General features: G+C 35.0%; 6 protein-coding genes across 6 annotated transcripts; 2 read left to right on the top strand and 4 right to left on the bottom strand.

Moving 5' to 3' along the window:
- Positions 1,380 to 2,111, bottom strand: LOC104714554 (UPF0540 protein At1g62060-like). Its single transcript, XM_010431957.2, has one exon. The coding sequence runs from the start codon at positions 2,054 to 2,056 to the stop codon at positions 1,580 to 1,582; it is 477 nt and encodes a 158-aa protein (XP_010430259.1). The 5' UTR covers positions 2,057 to 2,111; the 3' UTR covers positions 1,380 to 1,579.
- LOC104714553 (protein NRT1/ PTR FAMILY 8.5) lies at positions 6,858 to 9,352 on the top strand. Its single transcript, XM_010431955.2, is given in 6 exon segments — positions 6,858 to 6,969; positions 7,192 to 7,315; positions 7,395 to 7,612; positions 7,708 to 8,270; positions 8,355 to 8,401; positions 8,404 to 9,352. Coding segments are annotated over 6 exon segments (1,761 nt in total). The 5' UTR covers positions 6,858 to 6,909; the 3' UTR covers positions 9,153 to 9,352.
- LOC104714552 (fatty acid desaturase 4-like 1, chloroplastic) lies at positions 10,162 to 11,400 on the bottom strand. Its single transcript, XM_010431954.2, has one exon. The coding sequence runs from the start codon at positions 11,205 to 11,207 to the stop codon at positions 10,320 to 10,322; it is 888 nt and encodes a 295-aa protein (XP_010430256.1). The 5' UTR covers positions 11,208 to 11,400; the 3' UTR covers positions 10,162 to 10,319.
- LOC104714551 (5'-adenylylsulfate reductase 2, chloroplastic) lies at positions 14,057 to 16,130 on the top strand. Its single transcript, XM_010431953.2, has 4 exons — positions 14,057 to 14,259; positions 14,399 to 14,536; positions 14,638 to 14,767; positions 14,875 to 16,130. The coding sequence occupies exons 1-4, from the start codon at positions 14,178 to 14,180 to the stop codon at positions 15,890 to 15,892; spliced, it is 1,368 nt and encodes a 455-aa protein (XP_010430255.1). The 5' UTR covers positions 14,057 to 14,177; the 3' UTR covers positions 15,893 to 16,130.
- Positions 16,402 to 17,901, bottom strand: LOC104714550 (probable non-inhibitory serpin-Z5). Its single transcript, XM_010431952.1, has 3 exons — positions 17,834 to 17,901; positions 17,290 to 17,695; positions 16,402 to 17,133 (listed from the first exon to the last, which is right to left on the bottom strand). The coding sequence occupies exons 1-3, from the start codon at positions 17,899 to 17,901 to the stop codon at positions 16,402 to 16,404; spliced, it is 1,206 nt and encodes a 401-aa protein (XP_010430254.1).
- LOC104714549 (probable leucine-rich repeat receptor-like serine/threonine-protein kinase At3g14840) lies at positions 18,285 to 19,018 on the bottom strand. Its single transcript, XM_010431951.1, has 2 exons — positions 18,783 to 19,018; positions 18,285 to 18,697 (listed from the first exon to the last, which is right to left on the bottom strand). Exons 1-2 carry the CDS (start codon positions 18,924 to 18,926, stop codon positions 18,293 to 18,295), a joined length of 549 nt encoding a protein of 182 aa, XP_010430253.1. The 5' UTR covers positions 18,927 to 19,018; the 3' UTR covers positions 18,285 to 18,292.

The following is a 19,248-nucleotide window of genomic DNA, read 5'->3' as shown; positions in this document are numbered from 1 at the left end:
TATTTTTTTTTTTTTTTTTTTCTGTGAACATTCCTTCGAGTTTGGTTAAGCTAACATTGACATAAACATAAACAAACATAATGTTATAAATAAATGGCTAGATTCGCCATTCTTATCCACACATCATAAACAAAAATATATTGTTATAAAGATTCAAGATAGAAACCTAGTGTCTCGAAATACCATAGGTACGTACGTATGTATTTGTTAGGGCACGCCGCACGCCTGTATATCGTGCAAGAGAAATACATACTTAAAAGCATTATAACTTTATAAGTAGTTGAAAAAAAAAAAAGGCCATTAGCTAATTTTTTCACCCATAACTTATATATATAGAAAAGTACCGATGTAAAACATAAACATGATGGTATATTGTGTGATAATGGGGCTTCACGGTATCTTGTATCAGTCAAATAATGTACGGCCATCAAAATCAACTACTTTATCGTAGTTGATCCTCTTTATAATAAAACGGAAGTACACAACATTGTTTTGGTAGATTTTATAATTTTAATAAATGGTTACAAATAGGTTATACATAAATTATAAATTAATCCATATATTAATTGTAACCAATAAAACCTTAATTGTAACAGAAAATTTTAAATGGGTTATTCCAAATTGATAGTTCATGGATATTCCAAACTTTATTTTCGGAAGATCACGTATATAGTTTCAAATATCTAGAATCACAATATCACCAATTTATTTTCTACAGATTTTATTGATAAACCACATCAATAAAAAAGTTATTAAGGGATAAAAATATACTCTTAATCATAAAAAAATAATCAAATCTCGCTAATTTAACAAGATTAATCGTGATCTTCGGGATCATATTCAGAAATTAAAAATTAAACCTTAATGCTAGATTAGAGCCGTGCTAGAGCACGGATTGAAATTCTTTTTATTATATCATAATTTTAGAATAAAATATAATTTACATGATTGATTTTAAAAGTTTTTCATGTCCTAATCTAGCATTAATCATGATCTTTGGAATCGTATTTTATTCTAAATTATGATATAAATAAAAAGATTCAACCTGTGCTCTAGCACGGGTTCTAATTTAGTTGAGCTTTATCAGGTCTTTCTCGTAGTTGATTGAGCCATCAAAAATCAACTACTAAGGTCTTTTATGTTATGTAACATGAAGATTGAGCTTTATCAGGTAAACTCATCGACGTACGCTTAATTTATATCAATGATAAATATTTTTAACAAGATTCAAATATCTAATTTATAGTATGATTTGTAAATTAATTTAATCACTTATAATTATAAATTAAAATGGACGCAATTAAAATATGGTCTTAGGCCTCTAATTAAATGGGCTGGCACGGCACTATATATGTGTATATATAAAATTTCAAAGAAGATTAATATGAGGTCGTAATTGTTGCATTTGTTTAATTTATATAAAAAAAGCCATTACACAGAACGAGTAGCGTATCATAAACTCATAATAATTTAAGGTGACAATCTCTGGTTTTATTTATGAATACAAAAGAGATTGTGAGTTTTTAGTATATATTATAAGATAGGTTTGAGCAATAAGCATGATGAGATCACCTCACGCTCAATCACATCGTTTTTTGTCTTTGCCGCACTTCTTCTTCTTCTTCTTCTTCTTCTTGTCAGTGGTGCGGCCCGTCGCAGTGGAAGCGGAACCTGAGGAACCGTCTCCACGAGCAGCAGCACCTTTGCGATCCGCTGCAGCTGCAGAATTTCCTTGAGCGCTAGAACCACTGGTAGAAGAAGCGTCTGCGTTGCGACCCCGAGCAGAGACATTTCCCCTGGTACTTGTGAAGCCAAATCCGCCTGAAGAGGCGATTGGACCTTTGGGACTCTGAGTAGCACTGGAAAAGCTACTTCCCGAAGTGGTGCTATCAGTTTGGGCATCAACAGCAAGCTCAGCTCCAATACCTTTGGTAGCAGTTTTCGGAGCAGAAGTGCCTAATTTGTTCTCTTTGGAGACTTCTTCAACCTGCCTTGCCGTGACAATGGCAAACAAAATGCCAATCACGAGAAGCACAGAAAGCTTTGTGGCTTTCATTTTTGTATTTTTTGTTTGATGAAATTGTGTGTTGTTGTTTGTGGCGAGTTGTGTTGTGTTCTTGTTCCCAAATCATAGCCCCTATATATATACACACACTCGATACGCATGCATTTATTAGGATGCATGTGCATTTCTTACAAGAAAACTACATAATTAATTGAGCTAGCGAAATTACAACTAATAGTCATATAACAAGATGTCAACGTGATACTATCTTAGCACCTTTTGCCAAAATCAATCGCACTTTTTTCTAACCAGCTAGGTACTAGTATTATGGATAGATTGTGATATCCGATATTATTTGTTTGTTTGTTAAAATCTGCAGAGTCATGCTTTTTCTGTAAAGAATTAAATAAATAATTATAACATCTAAGATCATAAAAATGTAGAATGATCTATTCTTTTTCAATCATCTCAAGTATACTCTCGTGTAATATTTTATTTATCCACAGCGTTTTTCTCTTGAGATTGTATTTGGGGTGATGATTATTACCATTACATGAATAAACTGCATAGTATAATTTTTCTGATAGATGATTTAAGATACTTTGTCAGATTACTTGGCAGATATGCGCATATGATTTATAAGATTTTGGTAGTCTGAAAAAAAAAAAAAAAATTCAAAACCATTTGAATCAATATAAATGTACTACCAATTCATTGGATAAACCACTATAAACCGGACGTGCCTTATTATCTTTTATCTTTGTATGGCATTGGGGAATGCCTCACTATGTTATGTTTTAATGTTTCAGATTTAAAAAAATCTCTACCATTCAAAAATTTCTACCTCTGTACTTGTTTTGTTGTTGAACTAAATCAGAAAAAAAACCACTATAAATCGGACGTGTCTTTTTATTTTTTCACTTTTTACTTTTATTCATGTTCGTCAAATTTAATTTGGAAACAGTAATGCCGATCCTTATCATACGCTTTGAGAATTACAACATGATTAATTGCTAACAACTCGAAGTGCAACGGGGATTTGTGGCAACTTACTTCTATACTACACACTTCATCTCTTCAATTCACTTCCTTAAGTAAATATTTGTTTAACCTAGACAGTATTTTTGACTCCTTTAAATAAATATTTGTTTTCGTCCGCGCAAATTATCCACCGTGATATTCGTTTCCCTGTGTCCTTGTAATCGAAACAAGGTTTTGTATATTTGGTTATCGATCGGTCACCATGATCAGACATATATGCATATATTAGTATATAACTCAAGATGGTTAATAAAGGTTTATTTATTAGATTTATTTTATTTAGCAAGAGATAATTACACATAAAAAGTAGCATTTTATGATAATTAAAGGTGCCAGTCTCTAGTTTTATTTATGATCACAAAAGAGACTGCGAGTTTGTGTAGAGTATTAATATAGGTATTGAGCAACGAACATCATCATCTCATGCTCAAGGGTGGGTGCTGCCAGACGCATCGCTACTACTACTTCCGAAACCGTAGCCTCTGGCAGTGGCATCATCCGGAACTGCTGTAGCATCTTTGGATACTCCAACTTCCTCATTCTCAACTCTTCCAGTGTCACCATTAGACATTTTTGGCAGAACCCGTGATGAATCTCGTGATTTCATCGGCGGTATGGTCGGTAACCCCGGTAGTCGTGGAATTGGTACTGATGGTAACGGAGGAAACGTAATTTTATCAAGATCTACTTTGGAAACTTCTTCCAGCGGCCTTGCGCCTACGTTGGCACAAACAACTTCAAAGATCAAAACCATCACAAGAAGCTTCGTGACGAGATTCATCTTTTGGTTAATAATTTGTTTCTAAGATACTTTTGTGTGTTTGTGGTGAGTTTTGTGTTCCCAACATCATACCCTATATATGTAGTCACCACACACCTAAACACATCTTCACAATTTTTTAGTACGTACGTGTGTGTGTGTTTTTTTTTTTTTTTTAATTGTTACAATGAAAGATATAAATGTGAAAGAGATTTGGTTTAAATTAGATATTTAAATTACTTGAAAGTGTTTAACCTGACGTATTGGTAGATTCAGTTCATTATAATATTTGATGGTTTCAATTACGTAATGTTCTCAAATCGGATAAATCAGTCAGTCAAGCCATTAAATGAAGATATTACGGCAATTATAAATGTAGCAGGAAAAAAAAAAACTGTTAAATGGGCAATTTATTTTCTTAATATTTTTCGTTGTCTGACCATAGCATTTTATGGATTGTTACAAGCTTTTGGATTGACAAGTTCAGAATTTTTTTTTTTTTTTTTTTTTTTTTTAAANATTCAAACAAGTTCAGAAATTACAGTGTCTTTTTTTTTTGCTGGAGTTATACATGCCAAATCGAACCTTTTATTACAGTATCTAATTTCAGAAATTACAGTATCTTTTATTAGTATTAATCACAAAGTCCATACGTACTTACTTATCTTTCCCTTACATGTTTTCTTTTTCTTTTTATAAGAATAATAATAATACATACTATATTCATTTTCTTCCTTGTAGAAGACATTTTTTTGGAACATTATATAGTATTCACTATCGTAAAATGACATGGTAAAATTCTATCTTTTTTTTAGTTAAGTATACCAGTCAGTCAGACCATCAACCAAATGTTATGGAGATATTAGGGGATGAAATAAATGTTCATCACATTTCTGCAAACTATTTCCCAACTATTTTCCCCTCGAAAATTATAACTCCTTTTCCCTCCATTATTTTTTTTGCAGATGGTCATATACATGTGCCTATGTTCACATGGGCCATGCACATTCCACAGACCACAAGTCGTTTAATACGTTTTTTTTTGTCGTTTAATACTTTAATATGTGTTGATTAACATATGGATTAATTATGCCAAAGTATAGCTACAAAATTTACCTAACTGTAAAATTCTAATTTAATTTAATATCACGTATAGGCATGCATACAGCCCATATGCATTGGTATAGATTGCAAATCTTCACCTATTAATTCTTGGACAAAAAGGCCGAAGCCAATCAGCAAACTCATACAAAGAGAAGATGGAAAGCTTTTTTTACAAGAATATATATATGTACGCAGCTTGATTCACTCAATCACTCCTCTCGCCCTGTGAAAACGAAATCCAAATAATATAAAGATTGCTTCATCAAGCTCTTGGGTATAACAGTAGAAGCTAACCAGCTAGGCCACTAGGATAGATGAAGATTTGCAATATATATATACGTTTGCTCTACCAATCAAGATTTATAATAATGGCTAGGAATTGGTAACGCGTAGCGACACCGATACATCGCTATAAGGACAAACTGTGTGGCCACATGACTATATCATGCCATAGCATGCCATTGTTATGTTATTTTCATAGCCACGGATTGAAACCTACAATATCGATCGTGGTGGCTTTGTTTGAAGAAAATTCAATAAATTGTCAATCAGTTTTTGCCACATATATATATATATATTTTTTTTTTTCATAAGGATAGAAGACACCTATGTGTTTCTCCTATTTTTAGCATACAAAAAAAAAACAAAAATTGTTTGGATTTGTATGCAGTTTTTCCATTTTTTAGTTTTAAATCTAAAAGAAGAAAGTGTCTTAAATGGTCACATAGCTGAAACATACATGCAAATGCAAGAGACCGTTTTTTAATTTATTTGATGGTGTAAAAATTTTAATCTGAAATTTGGAATCCATTCAGAAAAAAGAAGATATTTAGAAAACCTGGATCAAAATATCAAGTCCCTTAAAAAACTAGATTCGAATCAGAATACTATAAATTTTGAACATAAAAATCTGGATCGAATTTTGTCTATACTTTTTTCAAATATTTTTCTTTGGTAATTTGTTGGATATAACTCATAAGTTTTTTTTTATTTTTTGGGGTCAAAAACTCATAAGTCTTTAAAACTACAGAAACAACAAAAAAAGAGACAATTTCGATGCAGACGCAACTAGGACAGATGGCGTGAGTAAAACTTAGAAACAGATATAGACAAAATAATATTAAAGAAGTTGTTATTTGCAAGAACTTTGAAACTTTCTCGTCTCCTTAAGTATTAAACACTTGGAGTGTCTTACAAATAAAGATTACCTTCGAAGTAACAACTACATGATTTGGACTTTACAAATCCCGACTTTTTTATCATAAAATAATATAATTTAAAACTAAATCAAAATTAAAATTTTGGATCTAAAATCTCATCTGGATATGTAAGAGAGTATTCAGTCAAACATTAAAATATAATTTGTGTTAAAATAATAAATTTTCTGTTATTCAATTATATATATATAAAATAATAAAATTCTTGAACTAATAATTTAAAATTTGAGTTAAATTCTATGTTATTGAAAACAATTTAAAAATTAGTTTTTTTTTTATTTTTGTTGCTTTAAGATTGTAGATTTACTTTAAAAAATATATACTTTAAACTTTATCGTTTTGTTTTAAATGAGATCTGAAAAAAAATTACGCTAAATTATAACAACTTCATTAAATTCACCCGAAATAATATAAAACTCATTAAAACAAAAAAAATTCATAAAACAAAATTGTATCCAATTTCAAAGATTTAAAATTCATTATTAATTTTAATTTAATAAATATATTCAACCATATCCATCCACTTTCAATCTTGCTAAAAAGAATTCTTGGTCAATTAAAGTTCCTAAATTATTAAGAAAATAAACATCAAATTAGTAAAAAAAAATTAAAATAACTTAGTGCTAAAATACATGTATGTAATGCGTCACCAATAGGACCCATTACCAAGACGGCAAAGACCGTATCCATCAAAGCTATAAATTAGTGTTCCACATTTCCTCTAATGGCTTCTTATTATAAAAAGAAAAAAGATAAAGCTTTGTCGTACTCACTCAAAAAAGATGAATTCGATTGAAGAAGACGAAAGGAGAATCCTCGATATCGAAGAATCTCTTATACAGGTTTCGTTATTGCTTTCTTGAAATTTGCCATGAATCTCTTTAGTAATTCTTTGACCCAAAAAAAATTGAATCTTTTTAGTTATAACTATACTTCAGTGTTCAAGATTTGTTGTCCTCTTGATCTGCTCTAGAACCAACCACACACCGACACCAAAAAAAAAAAAACCCAATCTTTTGTAGTCTCTGATTCTGAAAACTATGTCTGAATTATATATTTCACAGAAGGAAGTGAACAGTGTCTTAGCCGGATTGTCTAAATCAGCTGAAGATGGTTCAGTAGACATTTATGGAAACCCACCATCGAAGAAGAAAACAGGAAACTGGAAAGCTTGTCCCTTTATTCTTGGTACACAACACAAAAAGATCACTTCTTTAATTGTGTTTATAGATCAGTTAATGATCCAACAAATCTTGTCTCAATGTAGGAAACGAATGCTGTGAGAGATTAGCTTACTATGGAATTGCCAAGAATCTAATCACTTACTACACAAGTGAATTACACGAGTCTAATGTCTCTGCAGCTAGGCATGTCATGATTTGGCAAGGAACTTGCTACTTCACACCTCTCATTGGAGCTGTTATAGCTGATTCTTACTGGGGAAGATACTGGACTATTGCTTCTTTCTCTGCTATTTATTTCATTGTAAGTAGTAACAAGCCTTAAAATCAATCACTTTTGGATAGTTGCATTTGTTTAGGTGACTTAGGCTTTAATCTGTGGTTTTTGTTATTATTTAGGGAATGGTTTCGTTGACCCTCTCAGCTTCAGTTCCTGGTTTAAAGCCAGGATGTGTTGGCGTTGTTGCTGGTATATGCCCACCAGCAACAATGGCTCAGTATGCAGTTTTCTTTTTAGGGCTTTACCTTATTGCACTTGGTACTGGAGGTATCAAACCATGTGTATCATCTTTTGGTGCTGATCAGTTCGATGATACTGATCCAAGGGAAAGAATTAGAAAAGCTTCTTTCTTTAACTGGTTCTACTTCTCTATCAACATTGGTTCATTCATCTCATCGACTTTGCTCGTTTGGGTTCAAGAGAACTCCGGGTGGGGGCTCGGTTTCTTGATCCCCACCGTGTTTATGGGAGCTTCTATTGCAAGTTTCTTTATTGGAACTCCGCTTTATAGGTTCCAGAAACCAGGAGGTAGCCCGATTACTAGAGTTTGTCAAGTTCTTGTAGCTGCTTACCGTAAACTGAGTCTCAATCTCCCTGAAGATACCTCGTTTCTTTATGAAACACAAGAGAAGAACTCCATAATTGCTGGAAGCAGGAAGATTCAGCACACTGACGGTTACAAGAAAATATCTGTTCCCTTTTCACTTTCGATCATTTTGGAAAAATGTTCATTGGATCATAAACTTTGTTTTCTTTATCTCTGCAGGTGTCTTGACAAAGCTGCTATTATCTCAGAAGAAGAATCGAACTCTGGTGTTTTTCCAACCCGTGGAAGCTATGTACTGTAACTCAAGTCGAAGAAGTTAAGATACTGATGCGTATGTTTCCAATATGGGCCTCGGGGATCGTCTACTCTGTCCTGTATATACAGATCTCAACTCTGTTTGTGCAACAAGGACGGTCCATGAACCGTATAGTCCACTCTTTCGAGATCCCTCCCGCTTCATTCGGGGTCTTCGACACACTTATAGTGCTCATTTCCATCCCAATCTATGACCGTTTCTTTGTACCGTTTGTGAGACGGTTCACAGGCACACCAAAAGGGTTAACTGATCTACAGAGGATGGGCGTTGGTTTGTTTCTCTGTGTACTAAGCATTGCAGCTGCAGCAGTTGTTGAGACAGTACGGTTGCAGCTCGCGCAAGAGAGTCTTTCAATGAGTATATTTTGGCAGGTACCTCAGTACATACTAATGGGAGTTGCAGAGGTCTTCTTCTTCATCGGTCGAGTTGAGTTTTTCTATGAGCAGTCTCCTGATGCAATGAGAAGCGTGTGTAGCGCTTTGGCCCTTCTCAATACAGCAGTCGGAAGCTACCTGAGTTCGGTGATCATTACTATTGTCGCGTACTTTACGACAATTGGAGGTAATGATGGTTGGATTCCAGATGACCTTGATAAAGGACATCTTGACTACTTCTTTTGGCTTTTGGTCTTTCTTGGACTTGTCAACATTCCTGTCTATGCCTTCTTCTCTGTTAAGCACACAAAGAAGAAGGCTCTATAAGCTATTGTATTGGTTTCATCATGTTCATGGTGATATACTCTGTTTTATGTATAGTCTTGTACAGTCCTGGATGCAGGATACTTGTGTAGATTTTCCAAAATATGAATATGTTTCGGCCTTTGTAGTCTTTGTACAAAGAACGATTATTGGGTCATTTGTAAAAAAATTTGGTGTATATTTTGTAATGGCTTTGATTGGTAGCCTCCTAGCCCATTACGTTGTGGTAAAAAAGGTCTACAGTTTTTTACAGTGACCAATCATCAAATTCAAAACGATAAGTCAAAGTAGTAAGATAATTTCAAACTTCAAAACGGAACAAAATACTCTTTTTACCAATTGGATTCAATGTTAATTGAGGGATCTTTAATTGATCAGACTTATAGTAACATTTTATCGAATTGAGAACGGTAATCAAAAAGCGGTTAAATTGAGAGCGTACTTCAACCGTACGCTCTCAATTAGATCTCATCATTCATCGCCATAATGTTGGACACCGATTGTGGTCACTGGTCCTACCATGTTTTTCTCCACGTTTGAGTTTGACACAAATGGACTATTCTAAAACCAAAAAAACGTCAAATTCACAATCTAGTGGATAGGAGCTGTCAGCAATGGGATAAGCAGAGACAAAAATTTGTTATTTTTTTTCCTTTTGGATAGAAGGATTCAAAGTAAATTTTTGAAAAAGAGAAAACAAGTGAGATGATCCACTTGTTTTAAATCACACATCACTAACATGCATCACGTCTTCTCCAATTCCAGTCAGACCATCTTCTCGACTTTAAGAAGATGGGGGAAACTGGCCGTGACTTCTAATATGAACATGGTATGTTTTCAGCAAATCTCTGACATATACTCCTCTTTTTTTTTTTTCTTTTTCTGATAGCTATGATTCATATTGTGTATGGTTGGTGGATATGGTTTTTATATGTAGTTTCTCTATTACTTGGAATCGAACGCGCTTGGGGTAATATTATAGAAAGCAGGAATGTAACAAATTCATCAAACACATGAGTTCAGATTATTGAAGTTTGCATGCTTACAAAAAGATCACAAGATCAGCTTACAATATCGGATACTTAAACATGCACCTAGTACATGCTCTTTATTCCATAAACTCATACTAATCTTTTCAGCACACAGTTTGAATCTTTGTAATGGACTGAGTTATGCTTGGTTGTTGGAGGAGATCTCGGTTTCTTCTGTCCAGTCAGAGTTTGGCTCGTTCCATGACCTTGGTGACACCCCAAAGTGGAGATACAAAACCATCTCTAGTGCCGCAAAGAACTTATTTTCATCCAAAACCTTGTTCCATGCCCCACTCACTACGCAGTAGTTGCTGTTATATGGTGCTCGGTGATGTCCCACGTGATCTTTCCGTGAAACAAGCAGCCCCATGTCCTGTAACGCCACCACGAGAGGTGGAAGCTTGCTCTTGGTTCCATGAGCCCAAGCATGGAATTGTTGGCTAAAGAGTATGCAAAATGCAAATGTACTCAAAAAGCTATGAAACACAGGGTTGTTAAATGCAAGGTTTAATGGGAGAACTGTGAACGTTATGGCTCGAGCTATAGCGTGTGAATTATTGGCAAATTGTCGTCTGGTGATTGTCCAAGGCCACTTGTGGTGACCTTGAGCTGCTTCGAGTTGTGTTCCTACTATAGGTGTTGACTCATCACCGTAGTTATCAATGACCCAGTGGTAAACACCGGATCCTAGATCAGCTAAGACGTACCCTGCATAACTAGCTAAAGCTGGTTCAAGCCAGATATTAGGACCAAACCCTCCAATGATAGATTTGGCAAAAGAGGCAAACACAGTTGTGCAGCCCGCTGCAACCCATAACCGGTGGTTCCATGTCGATTGGAGAGTTTGGTCGTTGTCCTTGGACAGAGGAGGATTCACAAGGCGTTGTTTAACCACAAGCCTCTCAAGATTAGGCTGAGGATTAGTGGTAGTAACAGAACATGTTGTGATTACACGGGACGGACCGTAGCTTCTTGAAATGTTGGTGATTGGTCTTAGAGGGTTCTTGATTTGAAATGATACAGCCATTGTGAGAGAGATTAGAGATGAAAGATATCAAAATTATAGTGTTTGGCAAAAACAGAGGAAGGCATCATTATAGAGGCAGTGATAAACGATGGAGAGTTATGTTGTAGCATGTGGGTACGTCAGAGATATGGGGCTATTGTGATCAAGTACATACTGTATAACAATAATTGATGTATATCAAATCGAAATAATTGATAAGAGAGAGACTAATAACAGAAAATTAGTTATACGTAAAAGTCATTAGATTCTGAAATGAGAAACTTAATAAGGTTTAAGATGTTTAAATTTACTAAAGGTTTAAGTTGTTAAGATGTCTATGATGAAAACGTCCGATTTGATTTATGTCACACAATTCAGGCGTTTTTGTTATTTTTTTTTTTTTTGGTCTCTTCTTTTTCCAACATTAAGCATGTGATGTGCATGAGACAGTTTTTGTTTTAAATTCTACGAAAAAATATAAAATGCTTGCGTGTGTGTGTTTTATAAGAGAGAATTCTTTTTTTTTTTGCACATATTTTTAATAATACTATATTATTTTATTCTATAACATGCTATTTTACAAACCACATATATATATATATATATATATATATATATATATATTAAAATATTCTTAGTTGGGTAATACAAAACCTGCTATCAAAATGATGTGATGTTCCTAATTAAATCTGCAACTTGAGAATATGCTCTTCATATTACTAAGGGATCCAGCTCAAACCACATATATTATTCTTATACATAATGTGGACCGTGGTCCTAACATTTTAACACAACACTTCTTAATAGAAAGAACGAACAAAGAATTTAATATATACAAAGAACCCTACGTCCGACAAATCTATTGAATTCTTAAACCAAACTTCAAATCCAATATGAATATTCATGTAAAATAACTTGATTAATTATAGTTCATCTATCGTATACAATTCTCTTTAGATTTTTTATTAAAAAAAATTCTGATGAGATAATTAATTATAGACTTATAGTTGACGAGAGGTCGAAACTCAAGAGGAGGGGAGAAATTGATCATTCAATCAAACCGTACCAAATTGACGTGAAACCAATTTTATTCAATTTGTTCCAAATCGAGATAACAAAGATGAGCCAAAAACAAGAATCAAGTTCTCGTTTAAAAGAAATTTTTCTTTTTGATATATTTCTTTTAAACAACAGATAAAATTTATAAAAATTTATTTCAACAAGTTGATAATCGATACAAAAGCCAAAACGCTAAACAAAAGAATACCAATTGATTATATATTTATTACAAGTATATGATTTGTTAAATATAAATTTTCGTTAAATACAAGTATATGTTTTGTCGTTATGTTAATTAATTTACGTTCACTTTACTGTTTTATTATTATAAATTTACGCATATGACAAGAAAAGAGTTGTTAATGTGTGTGTTTTAAAGAAAATTGAATGTTAAGTACCCTTTGTTGGACACCAAAGGTCGGCAAGTGAATACTATGTGAAGTAGTATGTGGCCACAATTATTATATTCGAAAGAAAAGCATTTCCCCCACACGAATCTTTTATTAAACAGTAGCCAGATATCAGAATCAACCTTTTGTGACAATTGTGAATAATTATGTCATGGAATTCAAATTGAGCGTGCACATGTGGACTACATTACAAAATTGAAAGCAGTTGCACCACTAGTTCTTCATGCATCATGTTTTAAGGGGTTTAAGTAAGTGATCTAATTAAAATCCAAAACCATTTTCATTTTACATTTTGCAAGTCTAAACTTGAGTTTAATCTAACTTTTTTTTTTAATTGTGATGTAAAACAAAACCATTGTTCCAAAGTTCGATCATATGTTTTGTTTTTTTCTATCTCTCGTTGAAAAGTAACGGTTCTAAATTAATTTGCTTGTTAATGATTTGAATTACTCGCAAATCGTTAAAGTAACTTACATTAAGTGTTTGTTTTGCAACATAATGCTATCTACCTCACAATACACTACGATTGCATATCTATTCTTGGCCACGGCTTTCGTCATGAAGTCATCATTGCTTGATGTGCTAGGAACCCAAAAACACATATGAAAACACTTGAGATGCAAATTAGAACACAAGTTATATTTTTGAATCTTTCTTCTTCTATATTTTGGGGTAGTTGGAAATTTTGGAATCTTTCTTTTAATGTGCCATATACATATCACATAACATGTATTGCATGCCATACCATACAGACCATAATAGATAGATATCAGGATTAGATATCTAGCACAAGTCACAATCAAGCATTAACTTCTAGTGGTTTATTATTAATTTTTTTTTTTTTGAACAAACTACTTCTAGTGGTTTATTAAGATTCTTACTTTTTAACTAAAACACAACTAAAATCAAATAACTAATCTCAATTACTTTGTTGCGCACTGTCCACACAAATGACTCAATATTATACGCAGGTGGGACGGGACGAGAGGGACCATTGCTTAAAAAATGTCTCCGAACCACTCCTTTTTGTTGAGTACATAAAATTATTGACGATACAACAAATTAAAGAAATTAAATTATGAAATTACATAAATATAAAAGAAATTAAAAAATTAGTATTGTTTAAATTCTGAGGTGAAAAATTCAAAATTTGCAAAGGTTTTTTAAAAAAAAATTATTTTCAGCCTTGTGTCCTCCTCTCCTAGTCGCCACATCTCATGCACCAGTGCTCACCACGCGATGAAACCGTAAGCGCTGAGTTTTTAATTTCACACAATTTAATTTCCACCAACCAAAACTCGCCACGTCATCAAAAACGAATCCATCCGTATAAACGTCTAGATACCTTTAGAGCCTAAATGTTCTCTGCTTCGATCGGCCATTATTTAACAGCTTCAACCTAATCTACACTCTAGCCCTCAGCCATAGAAGACGAAGAAGCTTAAAAAAAACCAAACTGTTAAAGATCGTTGTTTCTTTCTTCAAAACATTTTTTGATTCGAAGAGTTTTGAGTTTAGAGAAATGGCTTTAGCTGTTACTTCATCTTCAACTGCGATCTCTGGATCGAGTTTCTCTCGTTCTGGAGCTTCTTCTGAATCTAAAGGTACGAACTTTATCTTTTACTTTCTCGTGAAAGTTTCCAGAATCGATTCTTTGATTGTTTATTGTTGTACCCATTTGTTGAATTGTGTTGATTCAAGTCAGGAAATTGAAAAAAAGCTGGTGTCTTTTTGTTTTTGCAGCTGTTCAAATCTGTTCGATTAGGTTATCTGATCGAACCCATTTGTCTCAGAGACGTTACTCTGTGAAATCTATAACCGCTGAGTCACATTCATGCAGTGAATCTTGGGTTCCTCGTGCTTCAACTCTAACTGCTCCTGGTTCGTGCTCTGCTTCTGACTATTTCTCAGATTTCATTTTTTTTTGTTTTGATTTGGCTTTTTTGATTGCTGATTCGGACTTTGATGAATTGTGGTTACAGAAGTTGAAGAGAAAGATGGAGAAGTTGAAGATTTTGAGCAACTCGCTAAGAAACTTGTAGATGCTTCTCCTCTTGAAATCATGGATAAAGCTCTTGAGAAGTTTGGAGATGACATCGCTATTGCTTTCAGGTAAGGTTTGATTATATATTGTTAAGAGCTATAGATTTGATTTAGAGTTTTAAAAGAGAAAACTTTGATTGACTTGTGAATTTGGTTTTGATTTTTTTGTTCTGCAGTGGTGCTGAAGATGTTGCGTTGATCGAATACGCTCGTTTAACTGGAAAGCCTTTTAGGGTTTTTAGTTTAGACACAGGGAGGTTGAACCCGGAAACTTACAGACTCTTCGACGCAGTGGAGAAGCAATACGGGATTCGAATTGAGTACATGTTTCCTGATGCAGTTGAGGTTCAAGCTTTAGTAAGGAACAAAGGTTTGTTCTCTTTCTACGAGGATGGTCATCAGGAGTGTTGCCGTGTGAGGAAAGTAAGACCTTTGCGTCGTGCTCTCAAGGGTCTTAAAGCTTGGATTACAGGACAGAGGAAAGATCAATCTCCAGGGACGAGATCTGAGATCCCAATTGTTCAGGTTGATCCGGTGTTTGAAGGACTAGACGGTGGTGTTGGAAGTCTTGTGAAGTGGAATCCTTTGGCTAATGTTGAAGGAGCTGATGTGTGGAACTTTTTGAGAACGATGGATGTCCCTGTGAACGCCTTGCATGCTCAAGGATATGTCTCTATCGGGTGTGAGCCGTGCACTAGGCCTGTGCTTCCTGGTCAGCATGAGAGAGAAGGAAGGTGGTGGTGGGAAGATGCTAAAGCTAAAGAATGTGGTCTGCACAAAGGGAACATCAAGGAGGAAGATGGTGCTTCGGAGGATTCAAAGCCTGCGGCTGTGCAAGAGATATTTGAAAGCAACAATGTGGTTACATTGAGCAAAGGAGGGATTGAGAATCTTATGAAGCTAGAGAACCGTAAAGAGGCATGGTTGGTTGTACTTTACGCTCCTTGGTGCCCTTTTTGCCAGGCGATGGAGGCATCTTACATCGAATTAGCTGAGAAACTTGCGGGTAAAGGAGTTAAAGTGGCCAAGTTCAGAGCAGATGGTGACCAGAAGGAGTTTGCTAAGCAAGAGCTTCAGTTAGGGAGCTTCCCAACGATACTTATCTTTCCAAAAAGCGCTCCACGGGCAATTAAGTACCCATCTGAGCATAGAGATGTCGATTCGCTTATGACATTTGTGAATCTTCTCCGGTGAGTAAATGAGATCGGAAAACCAAAAACAGTGTCAAGAAAAAGGATGTCAAGAGCATTGAGATGAAGGAGTGATTTCATCTCGGTCTTAAGATTGCGGAATAAACAAAAGCTATCTCTTCTATATGAGTGTGTATATTTGTATGTAGGGGTTGATAGACTCTTTTTGTTGTCTCTTCGTCGTTAAATGTTATATTTCTTTCGATTTTGCACTAAAATTTTGATGGTTTGAGCTTCAAGCATTTTGGATTTGAAGCTATAAGGCATCAAAAACCGTAGCAAGTTCTAATGGACTATGGCTAAAAAGAATACCTTTTTTGCCAAGTATTCTATGAGACCAATCAAACTGATGAAACCCCAAACCCACCAGACAAAAGTCAAATCTCGGTTGTAAACTGATCAAATATAGTTCAGCAAATCATAACTTGATAGAAAAGGAAAAAAAAAAAAACCAAAAACTAGAGAAAGAACCAAATCTTAGAATACGAGAATCTGATCCGGTAAAGCCTGGTCCTAAGCAGAAGAAGACTTGGAAGGATCGAAGATTTGACCAGCGAACAAAACAGTTCCGGTTTGGTCTTCTCTAATCAAGAAAAAAAATGGATGATCGGCTACAAAATCCAACGTCTTCTTCAGGATACAGCAGCCACGGAGTCCACCACGAGTAAAAGTAGTAGCTTCAGTGCCTTCTTCATCGATTTCAATCAATGATTTTTGGTACAATGACACATCAAGCTCAAAGTCATTGAAAACACTTGAAGCTTCAAACCCGAACTCGATCTTAAACTTTGGGATTCTGAATTTACCAACTTTAACTTGTCTTTCGGGAATGTGACTATCCAAGAATCCATGAGTAGATGTCATTTTCTCCAAAAGATTATCCAATCCACCTTTCTTCTCGTCCGGGAGATAGAAATACATTGAGAAGTAGCGGTTGGTACCGTCACCAGAGCCTACTCGATAAGGAAGGCTGAGGACCTTGAAACCATCATAAGCCTCAATGTATTGTTTACTAGAGCTTCTCATGAATGGCACAGACACTGATGTTCCATTGAGAAGGTAAAAAGGTTTGCGTTTCGTCATTGACTTTTCGAATTTATCTGTCCAGGCTCCTTTAAAGTACAATGCGTTACCATAAACACAGTCGGTTAGCTTTGTTACTGATCCATGAGGAAGAAGGTCTTTGATGAGATCATAGGTGTGACTTGATGCCCAAGAATTCACCTCCATACGCACTTCTTCAGCCTTCAACAAAAAAAAAAAAAAACACATAGTTACAAAACCACGACCGAAGGGGGAGCCAAAGATCATATCACATATATGGATTATAAGTAAAACAAAAAAAAACATTTAAATTTGATATGTTTTATACATCTCTTAACCTAAAATTTGGAAACTAACCTTGGATCGGAAATCAACTTGAGCGAAATCAGCCTTGAAGAAATTCTCAAAGAGATCTTTCAACAAAGGACTAACAGGTAGAGATTGATCAATCCAAACTCCATTAACCGCAGCGATCTTAGGGCCGCCTTGTTTGCTTCCGTCAGCGAGGACAACGGAAGCAATTTCGTGGAAAACTGCGTTAAGTTCATCCGTTGAGGAAGACCTAAGGAAGGAGAGGATGAAGGATCTCAGTTCTTCACCGCAGCTAGCAGCAACCATGGTGAGTACGGCGTTGATTGATGCAGGAGAGAAGACGAAATTAGAGTTTTTGGCTACGGCAGAGATTACTTTCTCGGCAAGGAATATAGCGACATCGTTTTGCTTCTTCATCGCTTCTCCCACATCAATCTTTGATAGAGAAGGACTTGTGATTTCCAAATCTTGATTATTTGATAGAGAAGGACTTGCGATTACCAAATCTTGATTCTTTGACAGAGAGGGAATTGTGATTTTCTGATTTTTTTGCTTCTTCGTCTTCTTTTTCTTCACCTTTAGATGCTGCGTCTTTGAGAGAGAGGGACTTGCGATTTCTGATGTGTCAAGCTTTTTTTTCTTCTCTTGTGGATCCATCTTTTTTGAAGTTTCGTGTTTATTTCTTCTGAGCATATAATAAACACATATTGTACATGTATAAATAGAGAGAAGGTTAGGAACTAGGGTTTGGTGTATCGCCCCATTGAGGAAAGAAAGAAGAAAATTTCCTATATTAAATTTGTTCCTTCCTACGCAAGTTTCTTGATTTCTTAAAAAAAAAAAGTTAATTCTCAAGCTATAATCAAAAATGGAAGTCGATGCAAGAATATTTCGAAGTCCATAATCAGAACCATACGTCAAACAAATAAAAACATGTATTTTAAACAGAACAACCATATTTTTGTCCTGACTCAGCATTATCTCATCTAAATTGTTTTGAACATCCATAGTTTGAATTCTAGTAAGATAAAATAATCATAATCCATGATTAAGATCTGGGGTTCCAATAAGAAGAATCGAGCTGAACAGGGTAAAGATCCCCTGTGTTGGTGTTGGTGCTGGTGTTTGATCTAGTCCAATCAGTCGTCGTAGTCGTAGTCGTTATCTCCTCTTCACCTATCATAGCGTAATGAGTATTTATTGCTCTCACGCCCTCTTCGTCCATTTTGCTTCCTTTACTAAACGAAGCTTCTATAAGCTTCTCAACATTCACTGTCGAATGACCTTCGAGCAAACTCACCACCGTCGACATTGACGGTCTATCTGCTGGAGCTGGACTGGTGCAGAGGATCCCGATCTGAATCATAGTCATTGCTTCTTGTCTATTGTATTCTGTTCCTAGCCTCGTATCCACTACTTCCAGAAGTTTGTTTTGCTCCCTTAGAATGTGTACCTGTGGAAAACAAATGAGTTTTCAGATCTATGAGTTTGGTTTAAGGTTTATTATTTAGGGTTTTGGAGGTGAAATGATGATATACCCAGTCAAGAAGGTAGAAGATTTCGGTTTTGGATCTTGAGCTTGTGTTGCTCTTTCCGTGAACGATTTCCAAAGCCACAACACCAAAACTGTAGACGTCAGCTTTATCTGTCAAATGGCCTCTCATTGCGTATTCTGGAGCCATGTATCCACTGCAAGAAATAATAAAAAGTTGCTTTGGCTTTAAGAAACAAATCACACAGAGTTTTGATTGATTGATATTGATATGTCTATATTTTGTCTCTCCTTAGCCTATTTTTATCATGCATTTAGCTAGGATAACTCATTGGTTCGCATCGTTTTCTAGTTTTTTCTATACACTTTGCACGTCTAGGTAGCTCTTGCATCATCCTTGCATACATTGTGCATTTTGGAGTATTTCAGGTATTTAGGAAACGTTGGAAGCTATTCTCGTCCGAGCCATGGTCACCATCTTCATTCTCGTCCGAGCCATGGTCACCATCTTC

Source organism: Camelina sativa, chromosome 9 (assembly GCF_000633955.1).
Source record: "Camelina sativa cultivar DH55 chromosome 9, Cs, whole genome shotgun sequence".
NCBI classification, from domain to species: domain Eukaryota; kingdom Viridiplantae; phylum Streptophyta; class Magnoliopsida; order Brassicales; family Brassicaceae; genus Camelina; species Camelina sativa.
The sequence above is the reverse complement of the archived record's forward strand: the minus strand, read 5'-3'. Positions and strand labels throughout refer to the sequence as shown.